Source organism: Salmo trutta, chromosome 4 (genome assembly GCF_901001165.1).
Source record: "Salmo trutta chromosome 4, fSalTru1.1, whole genome shotgun sequence".
In the NCBI taxonomy this organism is placed as follows: Eukaryota; Metazoa; Chordata; class Actinopteri; order Salmoniformes; family Salmonidae; genus Salmo; species Salmo trutta.
In genome coordinates this window covers 41,453,927-41,472,708 of record NC_042960.1, presented here as the reverse complement: position 1 = coordinate 41,472,708, position 18,782 = coordinate 41,453,927, and the positions used below count along the sequence as shown (strand labels likewise).

General features: G+C 42.1%; 1 protein-coding gene across 2 annotated transcripts in view; it reads right to left on the bottom strand.

Moving 5' to 3' along the window:
• Positions 1-18,782, bottom strand: part of LOC115192357 (carboxyl-terminal PDZ ligand of neuronal nitric oxide synthase protein) — a 248,088-nt gene that overhangs the window by 208,481 nt on the left and 20,825 nt on the right. For both annotated transcript variants that reach the window (XM_029750756.1, XM_029750757.1), the window contains exon 2: positions 2,572-2,643. In XM_029750756.1, the coding sequence (XP_029606616.1) occupies positions 2,572-2,643 (72 nt within the window). The remainder of the gene's footprint in view (positions 1-2,571; positions 2,644-18,782) is intronic.

The following is an 18,782-nucleotide window of genomic DNA, read 5'->3' as shown; positions in this document are numbered from 1 at the left end:
AGAGACCGCCAAAAGCAGTTTTTATTAAGTATGTCCACCCCACTGCCTCACTTCAAAGAGCGCCATCCCTGATCACCGTCCGACCATCTGGACTACAGCCCTACTACACTCTCACATGAGAACAAGAAAAAGCGGCCCCGTAGACTTTACACAAGCCTAAAAACCTGAGTAATAAATTCTGTCTGTTCCAGTATTGCTTATCTATGCCGATTTAGTCCTGCAAGGTGATTTGTTGATTGATTTGTCACGCTTTCTGGTGGTGTGGTCAAATTGTACTGGAGGCGGTAGAAGGGCCACCCAGGGGACGGTAGTGCCTGGGACGGTAGTGCGTTTTATCCATGGTTTATATCAAGGAATTTTGGTACTTTCCCTATACGTTAGCCTATGCCACAGTACCGACATTGGTTGCCGCCGTTGGCTCTGGGTTCCTATTTGTCACACTCCTCTGATATTTGCCTCTCCAAAGACCACGAAACAACATGTTTTGTTGCCCATGATGAGTCTTTTTTATCAGAGTTACGGATCTCACAATAAGCCAGACTCAAGTAACTTCCATGACAGTTTTGTGGTGCTGAAACGTGAATCGACAGCCGCGGAGAAATCAATCGGGAGGTGGCCAGCACGTGGTGTTGAAATTAGGCTCATTTGAGTAAATCATTTCAAGTCTTCATTTTAATTTGAATTAACTAACAAGAGGGCTTTGTGTTGGAGCCTGTTTCTTCCTATTTAAGAAATAAGAGGTAGGCCTACCTGTTTCACATACTACATTATAGGCAATCCATAGATTTGTAAGCCAATTCCTCCAGTAGTGTCACCACTACTTAAATACCTCTGTGTTGTGAAGGGCTTGGTGTGTTAAGCTAAAACCAGTGCTTGAATTGAGGGGGTAGGCCTATGTGAGTGTATGCTATAGCCTACTTTTTGCTAGTTTAAGATTATGAAGAAACTAAAACGGATTCTGAATATATAAAGTGATCTATAACGACGATGCTTTAGGCAAAAAACAAGGCACAAGAAAGACACGCCTCTGATGCATATGGGGGTTAATGTTCTTTGGTTAATCTCTATGACATTCAGAGGCTGAGCTAAGAAGAAAAGGAAAATACTTTGGAAGTAGGCCTACAGATGTTGGATCTTTACTTGATCACTCTTTTGTCACTGAGAATTTTCCCTGAAAAAGGGCAGTTCTCTTTCTCTCCATGCGGGGGCTGTTGAGTCACTGGGTTCAGGAATTGCTTTCAAAATAATTTGATTTCGCTCACTGAAACGCTAGGCCTAGGTCCTACAGTATTCCTGCAACATTCAAATGTACAAAAATGTATCTGAAATGCAGCCATACACATCAACAACTTTCATTTTATATAGCTTATTAACACAATATAGATATTGGTCTCCACTAGGCTATGGCATACAAGTGACAAGTGTAATGCTAAAGTCAAAATTGAATTCCATTCGGGCCTGCGGTAGTCCAGCAGTTATACCGCGCACATATATGCCTACCCTGTCGGTGTGGGTTCGATTCGGGCCCACGCCCCTTCTGGCACGAATAACTCAATCCTCCCAACTGACTTGATTCATTTACACATTTTCAATATGGACAGTCCAGGGATATTTTACCCCCAATCTTGAAGAATTGACAATAACTTTTGGATAATATAAATAGAAATAAATAAATAGAAACCAAATAAAATAATAGCAATGTGCTAGACCAACATTAGTTTCCATTCATTCAAATTGTCTGATAAATTGCCACAGTAGATTTGCTGTGGTAAACAATGAAATACTTTCTTTCTATTGTACGGAATGCTTCTAAATAATGGCCTTTGTCTGTTCAAAAATGACTCCAGTTCCAGTGGCATGCATTGAAATGTGTGGCTTTCTTTTGCAAAATATCTACGAAGTAACAGGCTTATTTTCAAATAATTATTATTATAATCACTATTGGGAAACTGGGCCTAGGGCTATTTCACTCCAGCAGCTGGCATATTCTGTCCATTCAAAATTCACTTGTGGGAATATGGCGGCTCTCAACACCCGGCAACAGAAAGAGTTGGCCACTCTTGTCTATGCCGTTCGGCCATCGCTCATCCATATATTTATATGTACATATTCTTATTCATTCCTTTACACTTGTGTGTAAAAGGTAGTTGTTGTGAAATTGTTAGATATTACTGCATGGTCGGAACTAGAAGCACATCTCGAGTTGAATCCACACTCCCCCCCAGCAATTTTCAAACGGTTCCTTCATTTTTGAACTTGACCTTTTACCTAGACAGTTAAGAACAAATTCTTATTTTCAATGACGGCCTAGGAACAGTGGGCTAACTGCCTTGTTCAGGGACAGAAAGACAGATTTATTTACCTTGTCACTTCGGGGATTCGATCTTGCAACCTTTCGGTTACTAGTCCAACGCTCTAACCACCCCATGTTCTAGCCCCAACACATATCTAGCTAGATTTACCCCATGGCCTACATGCCAATGGGGCATTATGTGGCAGGTTCGACAACGGAACAACAGTAGCTGAGGTGAGGTAGGTGACTAGTTTGTTTAGATGAAGGGGGCAACTAACCCGTATTCTCCTCATAGCAGCCACAATCTCCACTCTGCTGTTCGGCCGAGCCACGTCCAGACTGCCGATGTACTGGTTAGGAACAAAACAGAAAGCAACGATAGAAATGTTACCATATTTATTTGACCATTGTGATATATTCTACAGTGGCATATTTTTGGGGGGTATATAATTATTACAAGATAATATCACGCTATTACCAAATAATTAAAGAAACTATAATGAAATAATCCATTATCTCGTTAATACGAGAAAGATAACGTTATAATGAGAAAGATCTAGCTAATACAAGACAATCTGGTTGCACGTTATTATGCTGAAACGTTAAGCTTTGCTTCCTCTCATGCACAGGTTGACATTATGTCCGGTTTGCTTGAGTTAATCGACTTTTATTTTCTCCTCGGTTTGAGGCATTGGGAGATATAGTGTTAGTGTCATGAGCAATATAGATGGTGTTGTCATTAGTTTACGTCCATTGCGGAGAATTCTGAGTTCTCTAAGGCTCTTCTGATGAAAAAACTACCGAACCTCCTTGATATAGCTTTAGTCCTTCTTGATCAACTGGGCCGACATGGGAAGCTTCATGTATACAAACAAATACATCTTAAATGAATCCAAGAAGGATATGTGGTGAACTAAAACACAGTCAGGCATTTACTTCTTATTCTAGACCCCAATTGAGTGCGCCTTTTGGTGGAAGTATCTGGGAACGAGATTAGCTAGCAGGCTACCTAACCTTCACAACCAAGAGGACATAGAGGAACAGTTTAGGTAAGTGTCCTTTTTGTCTTATAATTTTACATTTGGAAGGTGCATTGAAACAATTAGCTGGCATGATTATATTACCTCTAGCACAGTCAGCTAGCTAGCTAGCAAGCTAAATGAATGATGCATTGAAATGAGCTACTCTCGAGGGATTACTTTGGTAGCTAGCTATGGCTATTCTCAAGAACAAGCAAGCCTGTATCTGAGAACCATGTCCAACTGATTGAGCGTTCTACTCAACGCATTCTCAATGAGCGCTGATTTAATCAAAAGTGCATTACAGTGGCTTGAATATACAAAGATTGCAAAAGGAGGAAAATCATTTGTAGGAAAAGCTTTTGTCATAATGTTGATGCTGCCAGATTGACTTTAGATTCAGTATAACATTAGCTAAGATTGAGTGGAGACCACCGGATTTTCGCTAACCAACATTACCATTGCTAGCTATTTCTGACAAAATTTGCTAGCTAATGTCAACATCGCCATCCATTTGCCGACATGATAATGATGGCATAGTTGTTTCCTACTAAACATTTGCCTACTTTTGCAATGCCATCATATTTCCAGGCAACTGTTGTGTTATTTAGACGAAAAAGTCATTGGCCTCCATCACAGGAGGTTGGTGGCACCTTAATTGGTGAGGATGGGCTCTGGGACGCCGAGAGAGACAGACTGGCTGGCTGGCAGATAGACAGACAAAGAGGGCTTATGGTAATGGCTGGAGCAGAATGGTATCAAATACATAGTTTCCCTGTGTTTGCTCCATTCCAGCCATTACTATGAGCTGTCCTCCTCTCAGCAGCCTCCATTGTTCTCCATCTATCATGACTTTTGGGCACCACTATGGTGCCGATGACAGAGGGCAGCTTGACAATGTTTTATTTTTTTTACCTTTATTTAACTAGGCAAGTCAGTTAAGAACAAATTCTTATTTTCAATGATGGCCTAGGAACAGTGGGTTAACTGCCTTGTTCAAAGGCAGAAAAACAGATTTGTACCTTGTCAGCTCGGGGATTTGAACTTGCAACCCTTCGGTTACTAGTCCAACGCTCTAACCACTAGGCTACCCTGCCACCCCAACGTGATGACGCAACCCAGTGACGGAGGTGCAACCTATGAATAGCAACATTGGTTTTGCATTTGTCTATTTTGCCATGGTATCAGACTGTGTGTATCTAAGTCTGTCTGCCTGCCAGTCGGTCAGTCTGTCTTGGAGTTCCAGATGTCGCTGGAGGAGTGGTGGAAGCCACTTGAGGGCAACTTTACTGGATTCCATGTAGGAGCTCATCGTCATGAAGTTAATCTTTAACAGCAGATACAAGTATCCTATATTAGGTACTACTAAAGTGCTAGCGAGTTAGTACATGTACAGTGGGGGAAAAAAGTATTTGATCCCCTGCTGATTTTGTACGTTTGCCCACTGACAAAGAAAGGATCAGTCCATAATTTTAATGGTAGGTTTATTTGAACAGTGAGAGACAGAATAACAACAAAAAAGTCCAGAAAAAGGCATGTCAAAAATGTTATAAATTGATTTGCATTTTAATGAGGGAAATAAATATTTGACCCCCTCTCAATCAGAAATATTTCTGGCTCCCAGGTGTCTTTTATACAGGTAATGAGCTGAGATTAGGAGCACACTCTTAAAGGGAGTGCTCCTAACCGCAGCTTGTTACCTGTAAAAAAGACACCTGTCCACAGAAGCAATCAATCAGATTCCAAACTCTCCACCATGGCCAAGACCAAAGAGCTCTCCAAGGATGTCAGGGACAAGATTGTAGACCTACACAAGGCTGGAATGGGCTACAAGACCATCGCCAAGCAGCTTGGTGAGGTGACAACATTTGGTGCGATTATTCGCAAATGGAAGAAACACAAAAACTGTCAATATCCCTCGGCCTGGGGCTCCATGCAAGATCTCACCTCGTGGAGTTGCAATGATCATGAGAACGGTGAGGAATCAGCCCAGAACTACACGGGAGGATCTTGTCAATGATCTCAAGGCAGCTGGGACCATAGTCACCAAGAAACCATTTGGTAACACACTACGCCGTGAAGGACTGAAATCCTGCAGCACCCGCAAGGTCCCCCTGCTCAAGAATACATATACATGCCCGTCTGAAGTTTGCCAATGAACATGAACATGACTCAGAGAACAACTGGTGAAAGTGTTGTGGTCAGATGAGACCAAAATGGAGCTCTTTGACATCAACTCAACTTGCCGTGTTTGGAGGAGGAGGAATGCTGCCTATGACCCCAAGAACACCATCTCCACCGTCAAACAGAGGTGGAAACATTATGCTTTGGGGGTGTTTTTCTGCTAAGGGGACAGGACAACTTCACCGCATCAAAGGGACGATGGACGGGGCCATGTACCGTCAAACCTTGGGTGAGAACCTCCTTCCCTCAGCCAGGGCATTGAAAATGGGTTGTGGATGGGTATTCCAGCATGACAATGACCCAAAACACACGGCCAAGGCACCAATGGAGTGGCTCAAGAAGAAGCACATTAAGGTCCTGGAGTGGCCTTGCCAGTCTCCAGACCTTAATCCCATAGAAAATCTGTGGAGGGAGCTGAAGGTTCGAGTTGCCAAACGTCAGCCTCGAAACCTTAATGACTTGGAGAAGATCTGCAAAGAGGAGTGGGACAAAATCCCTCCTGAGATGTGTGCAAACCTGGTGGCCAACTACAAGAAACGTCTGACCTCTGTGATTGCCAACACGGATTTTGCCACCAAGTACTAAGTCATGTTTTGCAGATGGGTCAAATACTTATTTCCCTCATTAAAATGCAAATCATTTTATAACATTTTTGACATGCATTTTTCTGGATTCTTTTGTTGTTATTCTGTCTCTCACTGTTCAAATAAACCTACTATTAAAATTATAGACTAATCATTTCTTTGTAAGTGGGCAAACGTACAAAATCAGCAGGGGATCAAATACTTTTTTCCTCCACTGTACACATGGATTTACAGTACTAATAATATTTAATTAATGCACTTTGTCGAATTTTACCCAAGAGAACAATCCAGAGAAAGAATTTGAAAATGGTAAGATCATAATAAATACTAGTATTATATAGACAGAGTGGACCTGATCCTAGACCAGCACTCCTACTCTGATGGCAAATTCTCTCTCTACCTCATCCTTTCTATAACTTAAGATTGACCCCCTTGTAAATGTGGGTGAGTGGACATAGAGATCTGGGACTAGCCTAGCAACAGCAGCACTTCTCAACTATTGGCAAGGATTTATTTGACATCCAATCACCATGATAGATGCTTTATTTTGCAATTAACACTTCTATTGCAGGAGGTAAGCACCTATCAGATCCCCCTGCTGTCCTTCACCACTCGGTGCAGTCTGCTGACCATTGCTGAGGCCAGGAAGATGTCCGCCAGCCGAAGTAGGAGCCAAGTTCATTGCCATGCAATGCTCTACCGACCGAGGTAGGCTTTGGCTTCCAGGTGGGTCACAGTTACAATCCCCTTTGCTTCCACCCACTTCACATTCTTCTTCAGGCGCTGATATTACTTTCTAAATTAAATGTTATTATGGTCAGATTACTTACAATAGTGAACGATTATATCCGCTCAAGGGACAGTACCAGAGACTGTAAGGGGGCTGTTGCCTGATTAGAAGTTTACAGAAGTTATTTTTTGAATACATTATTTTCTATATTAGTTTAGGGTTCATCTAATCCCAACCTGACAGTGTGCCTTTCAACTATTCTATTTTGTTTTCTAACCCTCAGGAAACCATGAGAAGGGAGTGGGCCACCCGACCAACACCATTGCTGTGTGTGGTTAAACTCCAGCAGCTCCTCTAGGTGCTTCAGAAGACCTACTGTCTTTTAGATCCTGCTGAAACGGTCCACTATCAGCCAGGTGAGGATGCTCTCCCATGGAAAGGATGAGCTGTTGTGGCAACAAAATGGCTGAAAGTTGCCTGAGTCGTGCCTTGTTTTCTGAAAAGTTTAAATTTACTCCTGAAGATCTTAGTGCATTAAACTGACAACTACAGACAAGACTGTTAAAGGCAAAGCATGTTTTCCTGTAATCGAGAATCTGCAATATATTAAAGTAGCAAGTTAGGATCCTCCTCATCCCCATTTTGCACTATTGAGAGCATCGTGTTGGACTGTATCACAGCCTGGTATGGCAATTGCACCGTCCATAACCGCAGGGCTCTCCAGAGGGTGGAGCGGTCAGCCCAACGCATCACCAGAGGCACACTGCCTGCCCTCCAGGACATCTACAGCATCTGGTGTCACAGGAAGGTCAAGAGAATCATCAGCCTCAGCCACCTGAGCCATGGTCTCTTCACCCCGCTACGATCTACAAGGCGGCGACAGTACAGGTGCATCAAAGCTGGGACAGAGAGACTGAGAAACTGCTTGTATCTCCAGGTATACAGTGCATTTGGAAAGTATTCAGACATCTTGACCTTTTCCATATTTTGTTACATTACAGTCTTATTCTAAAATGGATAAAAAAAATCGAAATAAACTCAAAAATCTACACACAGTAGCACATAATGACAAAGCGAAAACAGGTTTTTTATTCAGACCCTTTACAATGAGACTTGAAATTGAGCTCTTTATACATAGACATGGAATCACAGGCAACTTTAATAATGGAACACGAGTCACTTTAATAATGTTTACATACTGCTTTATCTCATATGTATATACTGTATTTTAGTCAATGCCACTCCGACATTGCTCGTACTAAAATATTTCTTAATACCATTCTTTTACTTTTAGATTTGTGTATTGTTGTGAATTGTTAGATACTACTGCATTGTTGGAGCTAGGAACACAGGCATTTTGCTACACATTTGTGCTACACCTGCAATAACATCTGCTGAATATGTGTATGTGACCAATAAAATTTGATTTGATTTGGAAAGGCACACACCTGTCGTTATACGGTCCCACAGTTGACAGTGCATTTCAGAGCAAAAACCAAGCCATGAGGTCGAAAGGAATTGTCTGTAGAGGTCCGAGACAGGATTGTGTCGAGGTCCCCAAGAAGACAGCGGCCTTCATCATTCTTAAATGGAAGAAGTTTGGAATCACAAAGACTCTTCCTAGTGCTGGCTGGCTTGCCAAACTGAGCAATCGTGCAAGAAGGGCCTTGGTCAGGGAGGTGACCAAGAACCCGATCGTCATTCTGACAAAGCTCCAGAGTTCTTCTGTGGAGATGGTAAAACCAGCACTCCAGCAATCAGGCCTTTATGGTAGAGTGGCCAGATGGAAACCACTCCTCAGTAAGGCACATGACAGCCCACTTGGAGTTTGCCAAAGGGCACCTAAAAGACTGTCAGACCATGAGAAACAAGATTATCTGGTCTGATGAAACCAAGATTGAACACTTTGGCCTGAATGCCAAGCTTCACGTCTGGAGGACGTGATATATACACGTATATATAGACCTGTTCTGAAAGGCCCCAGAGTCTGCAACACCACTAAGCAAGAGGCACCACCAAGCAAGCTGCACCATGAAGACCAAGGAGCTCTCCAAACAGGTCAGGGACAAAATTGTGGAGAAGTACAGATCAGGGTTGGGTTATAAAAAAAAATCTGAACGTTTTTACATCCCACGGAGCACCATTAAATCCATTATTAAAAAATTGAAAGAATATGGCACCACAACAAACCTACCAAGAGAGGGCCGCCCACCAAAACTCACAGACCAGGCAAGGAGGGCATTAATCAGAGAGGCAACAAAGAGACCAAAGATAACCCTGAAGGAGCTGCAAAGCTCCAGAGCGGAGATTGGAGTATCTGTCCATAGGACCACTTTAAGCTGTACACTCCACAGAGCTGGGCTTTACCGAAGAGTGGCCAGAAAAAAAGCCACTGCTTAAAGAAGAAAATAAGCAAACACGTTTGGTGTTTGCCAATAGGTATGGGGGAGACTCCCCAAACACATGGAAGAAGGGTACTCTGGTCAGATGAGACTAAAATGTAGATTTTTAGCCATCAAGGAAAACACTATGTCTGGCGCAAACCCAACACCTCTCATCACCCCGCAAACAACATCCCCACAGTGAAGCATGGTGGTGGCAGCATCACGCAGTGGGGATGTTTTTCATCGGCAGGGACCGGGAAACTGGTCAGAATTGAAGGAATGATGGATGGCACTAAATACAGAGAAATTCTCGAGGGAAACCTGTTTCAGTCTTCCAGAGATTTGAGACTGGGATGGAGGTTCACCTTCCAGCAGGACAATGACCCTAAGCATACTGCTAAAGTAACACTCGAGTGGTTTAAGGGGAAACATTTAAATGTCTTGGAATGGCATAGTCAAAGCCCAGACCTCAATCCAATTGAGAATCTGTGGTATGACTTAAAGATTGCTGTACACCAGCAGAACCAATCCAACTTGAAGGAGCTGGAGCAGTTTTGCCTTGAAGAATGGGCAAAAATCCCAGTGGCTAGATGTGCCAAGCTTATACAGACATAACCCAAGAGACTTGCAACTGTAATTGCTGCAAAAGGTGGCTCTATAAAGTATTTACTTTGGGTGGTGAATAGTTATTCATGTTCAAGTTATGTTTTTTTGTCTTATTTCTTGTTTGTTTCACAAGAAAAAATATTTAGCATCTTCAAAGTGGTAGGCATGTTGTGTAAATCAAATGATACAAACCCCCCCAAAAATACATTTTAATTCCAGGTTGTAAGGCAACACAATAGGAAAAATGCCAAAGGGGTGAATACTTTCGCAAGCCACTGTAGCTCTGAATCCACAATATGGCAGAGATTGAAAAGCCATAAAACATACAGTACCAGTCAAAAGTTTGACACACCTACTCATTCAAGGGTTTTTCTTTATTTTTACTATTTTATACAATGTAGAATAATAGTGAATACATCAAAACTATGAAATAACACATGGAATCATGTGTAGCCAAAAGTGTTAACCTCTACGGGCCACGGGGGCAGTATTGAGAATTTTGAAAAAAATATGTGCCCATTTTTAACTGCCTCCTACACCAACTCAGAAGCTAGGATATGCATATTATTAACACATTCGGATAGAAAACACTCTGAATTTTCTAAAACAGTTTGAATGGTGTCTGTAAGTATAACAAAACTCATATTGCAGGCAAAAACCTGTGAAAAATAGATTAAAAAAAATGAGAATTTTGTGACTGTACTATTTAGTGTCATTGTTTTACAGATACCACAGTGAGAAAGGATTCAGTTCGCAACTCCTACTGCTTCCACTAGATGTCAACGATCTTTAGAAAGTTGTTGGAAGCCTCTGTCATGAATACAGACCGAATTAGAAAGCTTACAAGTTGACACGTCATCACTTCATTTTTTGCGCCTGCGCATGAATCTGAGAAGAGTGTCTTTGTCATAATCGTTTATTCTAGACACTTGATAGGTTGTGTGAAAATATTACTGATGTTTACTGATGTTTCACGTTAAAAATGGACCAAAAGATTAATGCTAAACAACGTTTGACATGTTTGAACAAACATAAATAGATTATTTACTAGGTTTTTTTTAGCTTTTCGGCGTGACTTTACACTGCCCACCTCATTTTGTGGGAGCCTACTGAACGCTAACTATTTGGACATAAATTATGAACTTTGTCAAAAGAAACCACATTTGTTCTGGACCTGGGATCGCTGGCAGCGCCTTCTGATGGAGATAATCAAAGGTAAGGGGATATTTAGAATGTTATTATCGATATTAGATGATGCTAATGCTAACGGTTTAGCTTAGCTTAGCGCTTAGCTTATGTTGTTAGCATAGTACCCAGTTTATAGCAAAATGTGATTTCCCAGTAAAGTTATTTTGAGATCTGGCCATTCGGTAGCAATTACGAGATGATAATATATTATTCTTTGAATGACAATATTATAATTTACCAATGTTTTCGAATAGTAATTCCGTGATTTGTAATGCTGGATTCACTGGGAGTATTCGAGCCGAAAAAAATTCTGAATTTCACCGCGACTGTAAATGTTGTTTTTGGATATAAATATGAACTTGATGGAACTAAAAATGCATGTATTGTCTAACATAATGTCCTATGAGTGTCATCTGATGCAGATTGTCAAAGGTAAGTGCATAATTCTAGCTAGTTTTCTGTCTGTTGATGCCCTTCTTTGAATTGGCTAAACATTACACGCAGCTATTGTCAATGTACTCTCCTCACATAACCTAACTTTATGCATTCTCCGTAAAGCCTCTGAAAATCGGACAGCGTGGTTAGATTTAGGAGATATATCTTTCAAATGGAGGAAAATAGTTGATTATTTGATTATTTGAAATGATTACTCTTGCAGTTTTGAATTCCCCGCCATGGTCACATGACAATGAATCCCAATACCGGGATAAGATCCTGCCCCCTGGCCTCAACAGGTTTTAAACAAATCAAAATATATTTTATATTTGAGATTCTTTGAAGTAGACACCCTTTGCCTTGATGCCAGCTTTGTACACTCTTGGCATTCTCTCAACCAGCTTCACCTGGAATGCTTTTCCAACAGTCTTGAAGGAGATCCCACATATGCTGAGCAGTTGTTGGCTGCTTTTCCTTCACTCTGCGGTCCAACTCATCCCAAACCATCTCAATTGGGTTGAGGTCGGGTGATTGTGGAGGCCAGGTCATCTGATGTAGCACTCCATCACTCTCCTTCTTGGTCAAATAGCCCTTACACAGGCTCAGACAGTTTCACCAGCAAAACACCCCCACACCTCCTCCTCCATCCTTCATGGTGGGAACCACACATTCGGAGAGCATCCGTTCACCTACTCTGTCTCACAAAGACACGGTGGTTGGAACCAAAAACCTCAAATTTTGGACTCCTCAGACCAAAGGACAGATTTCCACCGGTCTAATGTCCATTGCTCGTGTTACTTGGCCCAAGCAAGTCTCTTCTTATTATTTGTATCCTTTAGCAGTGGTTTCTTTGCAGCAATTCGACCATGAAGGCCTGGTTCACGCAGTCTCCTCTGAACAGTTGATGTTGAGATGTGTCTGTTACTTGAACGCTGTGAAGCATTTATTTGGGGTGCAACTCTAATGAACTTGTCGTCTGCAGCAGAGGTAATTCTGGGTCTTCCTTTCCTGTGGCGGTCCTCATGTGAGCCAGTTTCATCATAGCGCTTGATGGTTTTGACATTTTTTGGATTGACTGTGTTTGTGTACGTTTTTGGTTATGGTCAATAATATCAAAGGCGGGACTGAAATCTACCAGTACAGCTCACACAATCTTCTTATTATCAATTTATTTTAACCAATTATCAGTCATTTGTGTCATGTCTTAAAGTAATAATGGACTGTCAATTCTCTTTGCTTATTTGAGCTGTTCTTGCCATAACATGGACCTGATCTTTTATCAAATAGGGCTATCTTCTGTATACCACCCCTACCTCGTTATAACACAACTGATTGGCTCAAACACATTAAGAAGGAAATAAATTCCACAAATTAACTTTCAAACGAGGCTCACCTGTTCAATGAAATGGATTCCAGGTGACTACCTCATGAAGCTGGTTGAGAGAAGGCCAAGAGTGTGCAAAGCTGTCATCAAGGCAAAGGGTGGTTCCATATGTGTTATTTCATAGTTTTGATGTCTTCACTATTATTCTACAATGTAGAAAATAGTAAAAATAAAGAAAACCCTAGAATAGGTTTGTGTCCAAACTGTTGACTGGTACTGTATGTTTTTGCTTGACATCATGGGAAAAGACCTCCACAAGTCTGGTTCATCCTTGGGAGCAATTTCCAAATGCCTGAAGGTACCATGTTCATCTGTACAAACAATAGTACGCAAGTATAAACACCATGGGACCACGCAGCCGTCATACCGCTCAGGAAGGAGACGCGTTCTGTCTCCTAGAGATGAACGTACTTTGGTGCGAAAAGTGCAAATCAGAACAACAGCAAACGACCTTGTGAAGATGCTGGAGGAAACAGGTACAAAAGTATCTATATCCACAGTAAAACGAGTCCTATATCGACATAACATGAAAGGCCGCTCAGCAAGGAAGAAGCCACTGCTCCAAAACTGCCATAAAAAAGCCAGACTACGGTTTTCAATTGCACATGGGGACAAAGGTAATACTTTTTGGAGAAATGTCCTAATGACCATCGTTATGTTTGGAGGAAAAAGGGGGAGGCTTGCAAGCCAAAGAACACCATCCCAACCGTGAAGCACGGGGGTGGCAGCATCATGTTGTGGGGGTGCTTTGCTGCAGGAGCGACTGGTGCACTTCACAAAATAGATGGCATCATGAGGATGGAAAATGATGTGGATATATTGAAGCAACATCTCAAGACATCAGTCAGGAAGTTAAAGCTTGGTCTTCCAAATGGACAATGACCCCAAGCATACTTCCAAAGTTGTGGCAAAATGGCTTAAGGACAACAAAGTCAAGGTATTGGAGTGGCCGTCACAAAGTCCTGACCTCAATCCCATAGAAAACTTGTGGGCAGAACTGAAAAAGCGTGTGCGTGCAAGGAGGCCTATAAACCTGACACAGTTACACCAGCTCTGTCAGAAGGAATGGGCCAAAATTCACTCAACTTTTTGGGGAAGCTTGTGGAAGGCTACCCGAAACATTTACATTTTAGTCATTTATACTTACAGTAGTGAATGCATAAATTTCATACATTTTTCCCCCCATACTGGTCCTCCGTGGGAATCGAACCCACAACCCTGGCGTTGCAAAAACCATGCTCTACCAACTGAGCCACACGAGACCCAAGTTAAACAATTTAAAGACAATGCTACCAAATACTAATTGAGTGTATGTAAACTTCTGACCCACTTGGAATGTGATGAAATAAATAAATGCTGAAAGAAATCACTCCCTACTATTATTCTGGCATTTCACATTCTTAAAATAAAGTGGTGATCCTAACTGACCTAAGACAGGGAATATTTACTCGGATTAAATGTCAGGAATTGTGAAAAACTGAGTTTAAATGTATTTGGCTAAGGTGTATTTAAACTTCCAACTTCAACTGTACACTATCAAGCATTTCATACACATTATTTTAGATACTGACTGTTAGCGGTTGGTGGCTTATAGCAACACCCCAAAATAATAGGCTTTAGACGAGGCAGGTGAATCTGCAGCCACATTTCTTCAATAACACTTCTCTAAGCATTACTGGGATTTTACTATTTATATATATAGCAACACCTCCCCCATAAGCAGTCCTGTCTCTTCTATATATGTTATATCCTTGTATTGCTACTATTGTATCAAAGGAATTATCTAAGTGAATCTCAGAAATGGCTAAAATATTAATGTTATCTGACGTTAGCAAGTTACTGATTTCATGATCCTTGTTTCTAAGGATACATATATTAACATGGGCTATGTTTAGCTCTTTCCTGGGTAGCTTCTCAGACATAATATAGAAAATAACAAACAAAGCAAGAGAAAAAAAAACACATTTAGCAGTCCATTAATGAGTTGGTGTGTGTAAGTGTGTGTGAGGGCTGCAGGGTTAAAGTTACAAACCCATAGGCTTGGCTTTCTCATCCCTTCCAGGCTTTTGGGAGGGAGGATGGACAATGTGCCTGTCATATCGGGATAAGTTATTTTCTCTTCTGGCGCACAGCTTCAGGATAGTCCTTGTTGAGGAATATGTACATTCCCCTCAAGTTCTTGGCTCTTTCTACCTTGTCCTTGAACCTCAGGAATTTGACGATTGTTGGCCTGGGCCTGTCACCTGGGCTGGTGCTGGGTTTTCCAGTCCTGTGGGCACGCTTCAACTCAATCTTCCTGTGGTCCATCTCCAGTTTCTCCGAGATCGTTTCCCTCACTTTGTCCTCAGACTCCATCCAGGTCTCATGTGGAGATTCTGCAATTCTATCGACAACAATGTTGTCCCACCTTGATTGTCCCTCAAGATAATCTGATTTCTCTGTCATTGTTATCATGGATTCATATAAAAAAAAAAGATTGTCGTCATCTTGCCATTTTCCTGTTTAAACTCATGACCCTGGGAGAACTTTAAACTGTTCTTCAGTTTTTGGACCGGTCATCCATTATTTTATTAGTTGACTCTACCAGTATCAGTACACAACACTTGAAGCTATTTTGTTGTTGTTGCAACAACTGCTTGTAGAATTGTATTTGTTTGTTTAAAAGATCCTTCCACCTGTGCTATAGAGAGACCATCGTCCTCAATGGTACACCCACTGACTGTTACTCTCCGCAACTCCTGACAGGGCAGGTCGCAGGGAATATGGAAACAGCAACAAACAGTAGAGATCTAGACAGTCACAAGCTCAAGACAATCCGCGGTGCCAGCCACAAGGGCTAACCGCGTCGCGGGCTGCGTTCAAGCCCTCAAGGAAACCCCACTAGCTCGATAGGCAGCTAACAATGGTAGCTAGGCTAGCTGCTACACCAAGCAGGTCATCATCAGACCCTCGGTCGGCAGGATCCCTGGACAGATAGCAGCGGTCCCAGCAACTGATGCCAACCGCGTCGCAGGATACAAAATCAAAAAGGAAATTAGCTAGTAACAAAACCTTTCCAATGGAACACTTTTTCAGACACTTTCAAAACTTGCTAAAACAACAAACAGAGCGCTGCCTCATTCTTTGTTCAACAGGAACATTGCTGGAATATTGGCACATTGTGGGTGTTAACCTGTCTGTCTCGACAGACTACCATCCAGATATGTATTAGTGATTGATGACTATTGGTACTAGCTAACAAACAAAGTTCCTGTGGGTTTAATCTTGTAATTTAAAGAGAAACTTCAAATCATAGACCAGGGGGTCAAGATAAGGGAGAGAGAGAATTCGCCATCAGAGTAAGAGTGCTGATCTAGGATCAGGTCCACTCTGTCATATAATACTAAACTCAGCAAAAAAATAAACATCCCTTTTTCAGGACCCTGTCTTTCAAGATAATTTGTAAAAATCCAAATAACTTCACAGATCTTCATTGTAAATGGTTTAAACACTGTTTCCCATGCTTGTTCAATGAACCATAAACAATTAATAAACAAGTAACTGAGGAACGGTCGTTAAGACACGAACAGCTTTCTGACGGTAGGCAATTAAGGTCACAGTTATGAAAACTTAGGACACTAAAAGAGGCCTTTCTACTGACTCTGAAAAATACCAAAAGAAAGATGCCCAGGGTCTGTGCTCATCTGCATGAACGTGCCTTAGGCATGCTGCAAGGAGGCATGAGGACTGCAGATGTGGCCAGGGCAATAAATTGCAATGTCCGTACTGTGAGACGCCTAAGACAGCGCTACAGGGAGACAGGACGGACAGCTGATCGTCCTCGAAGTGGCAGACCACATGTAACAACACATGCACAGGATTGGTACATCCGAACATCACACCTGCGGGACAGGTGCAGGATGGCAGCAACAACTGCCCGAGTTATAACAGGAACGCACAATCCCACCATCAGTGCTCAGACTGTCCACAATAGGCTGAGAGAGGCTGGACTGAGGGCTTGTAGGCCTGTTGTAAGGCAGGTCCTCACCAGACATCACCGGCAACAACGTCGCCTATGGGCACAAACCCACCGTTGCTGGACCAGACAGGACTGTCAAAAAGTGCTCTTCACTGACGAGTCGCGGTTTTGTCTCACCAGGGGTGATGGTCAGATTCGTGTTTGTCGTCGAGGGAATGAGCGTGACACCGAGGCCTGTACTTTGGAGCGGGATCGATTTGGAGGTGGAGGGTCCGTCGCGGTGTGTCACAGCATCATCAGACTGAGCTTGTTGTCATTGCAGGCAATCTCAACGCTGTGCATTACAGGCAAGACATCCTCCTCCCTCATGTGGTACCCTTCCTGCAGGCTCATCCTGACATGAACCTCCAGCATGACAATGCCACCAGCCATACTGCTCGTTCTGTGCGTGATTTTCTGCAAGACAGGAATGTCAGTGTTCTGCCATGGCCAGCAAAGAGCCCGGATCTCAAACCCATTGAGCACGTCTGGGACCTGTGGGATCGGAGAGTGAGGGCTAGGGCCATTCCCCCCAGAAATGTCCAGGAACTTGCAGGTGCCTTGGAAGAGTGGGGTAATATCTCACAGCAAGAACTGGCAAATCTGATTCAGTCGATGAGGATGAGATGCACTGCAGTACTTAATGCAGCTGGTGGCCACACCAGATACTGACTGTTACTTTTGATTTTGAACCCCCCCTTTCTTCAGGGACACATTATTCCATTTCTGTTAGTCACATGTCTGTGGAACTTGTTCAGTTTATGTCTCAGTTGTTGAATCTTATGTTCATACATATATTTGCACGTTAAGTTTGCTGAAAATAAACACAATTGACAGTGAGAGGACATTTTCTTTTTTTGCTGAGTTTAGTATTCATTATGAGGTTACCTTCAGCAAATTCTTAGTGAAGATTGTTTTCTTGGGTCAAAGTGGACCCTGTACATGAATGAAATATGATTAGTCCGGTAAATTTGTATGTACTGTAGATACCGGTCTTGACGAGAAGAAAATAAACTGGTCGGGGGTGGTTCTCTTCTGCAGTGTTCAAACAATCCTGCAAATGTGGAGGAGTTAAGATGGAGTGTCGCCTTGCTAACGTCCAAAACCAGATGTCGCGTCACAGGCTGTCTTTCCATTTCCCCTGAAAACCTGATCATCAGGTTTTTGGAGACTCGGGAGAGGCTAGATGAAGGCTAACGACTGTTTCATCTAAATAACATTATAGTGGCCTGGAAATATGAGGACATTGTTAAAGTAGACAAATGTTTAGTAGAAAACAACTTCGCCGTCATTTTCATGTCGTCAAACGAATGGCAATGTTGTCATTAGCTAGCAAAGTTCGTCAAAATGACGTAGCAATGCTAACGTTAGCTAGCTAAAATCCGGTGGTCTTCCCTCAATCTTAGCTAGATAGCTAGGTAACATTATACTACATCTAACATCAATCTGGTGACAAAAATTATGATAAAAGCTTTTCCTACTGTTTACCTCCTTTTGCAATATAATTGTATTTCCAAGCCACTGTAATGCACTTTTGATTAAATCAGCGCTCATTAACAATGCATTGAGTACAATGCTCGATCAGTCAGCCATGCTTCTCAGATAGTGGCTTGCTTGTTCTTGAGAATAGCCATAGCTAGCTACCATAGTGAACCCCTCGAGAGTAGCTAATTTCAGTGCATTATTCATTTAGCTTGTTAGCTAGCTGGCTGTTCTAGAAATAATACAATCACATGCTAGCTAATTGTTTCAATGCACCTTCCAAATGTGAATTTACAAGACAAAAAGGACACTTCCCAGATAACAAATGTTGGTACTGGAAATGTTCACTGAAGTTGGGGGAGCGTTCCATTAATGTTGCACCAATGTTCCCCAAAAGGTTGAAATGGACGGTTTTCTTAATACTCTTTGAAAGTTCTCTTTTGGTTGTATGAAGGTAGCGGGGAACATTCTCTGAAGGTTACAAAGTTGGGAATGT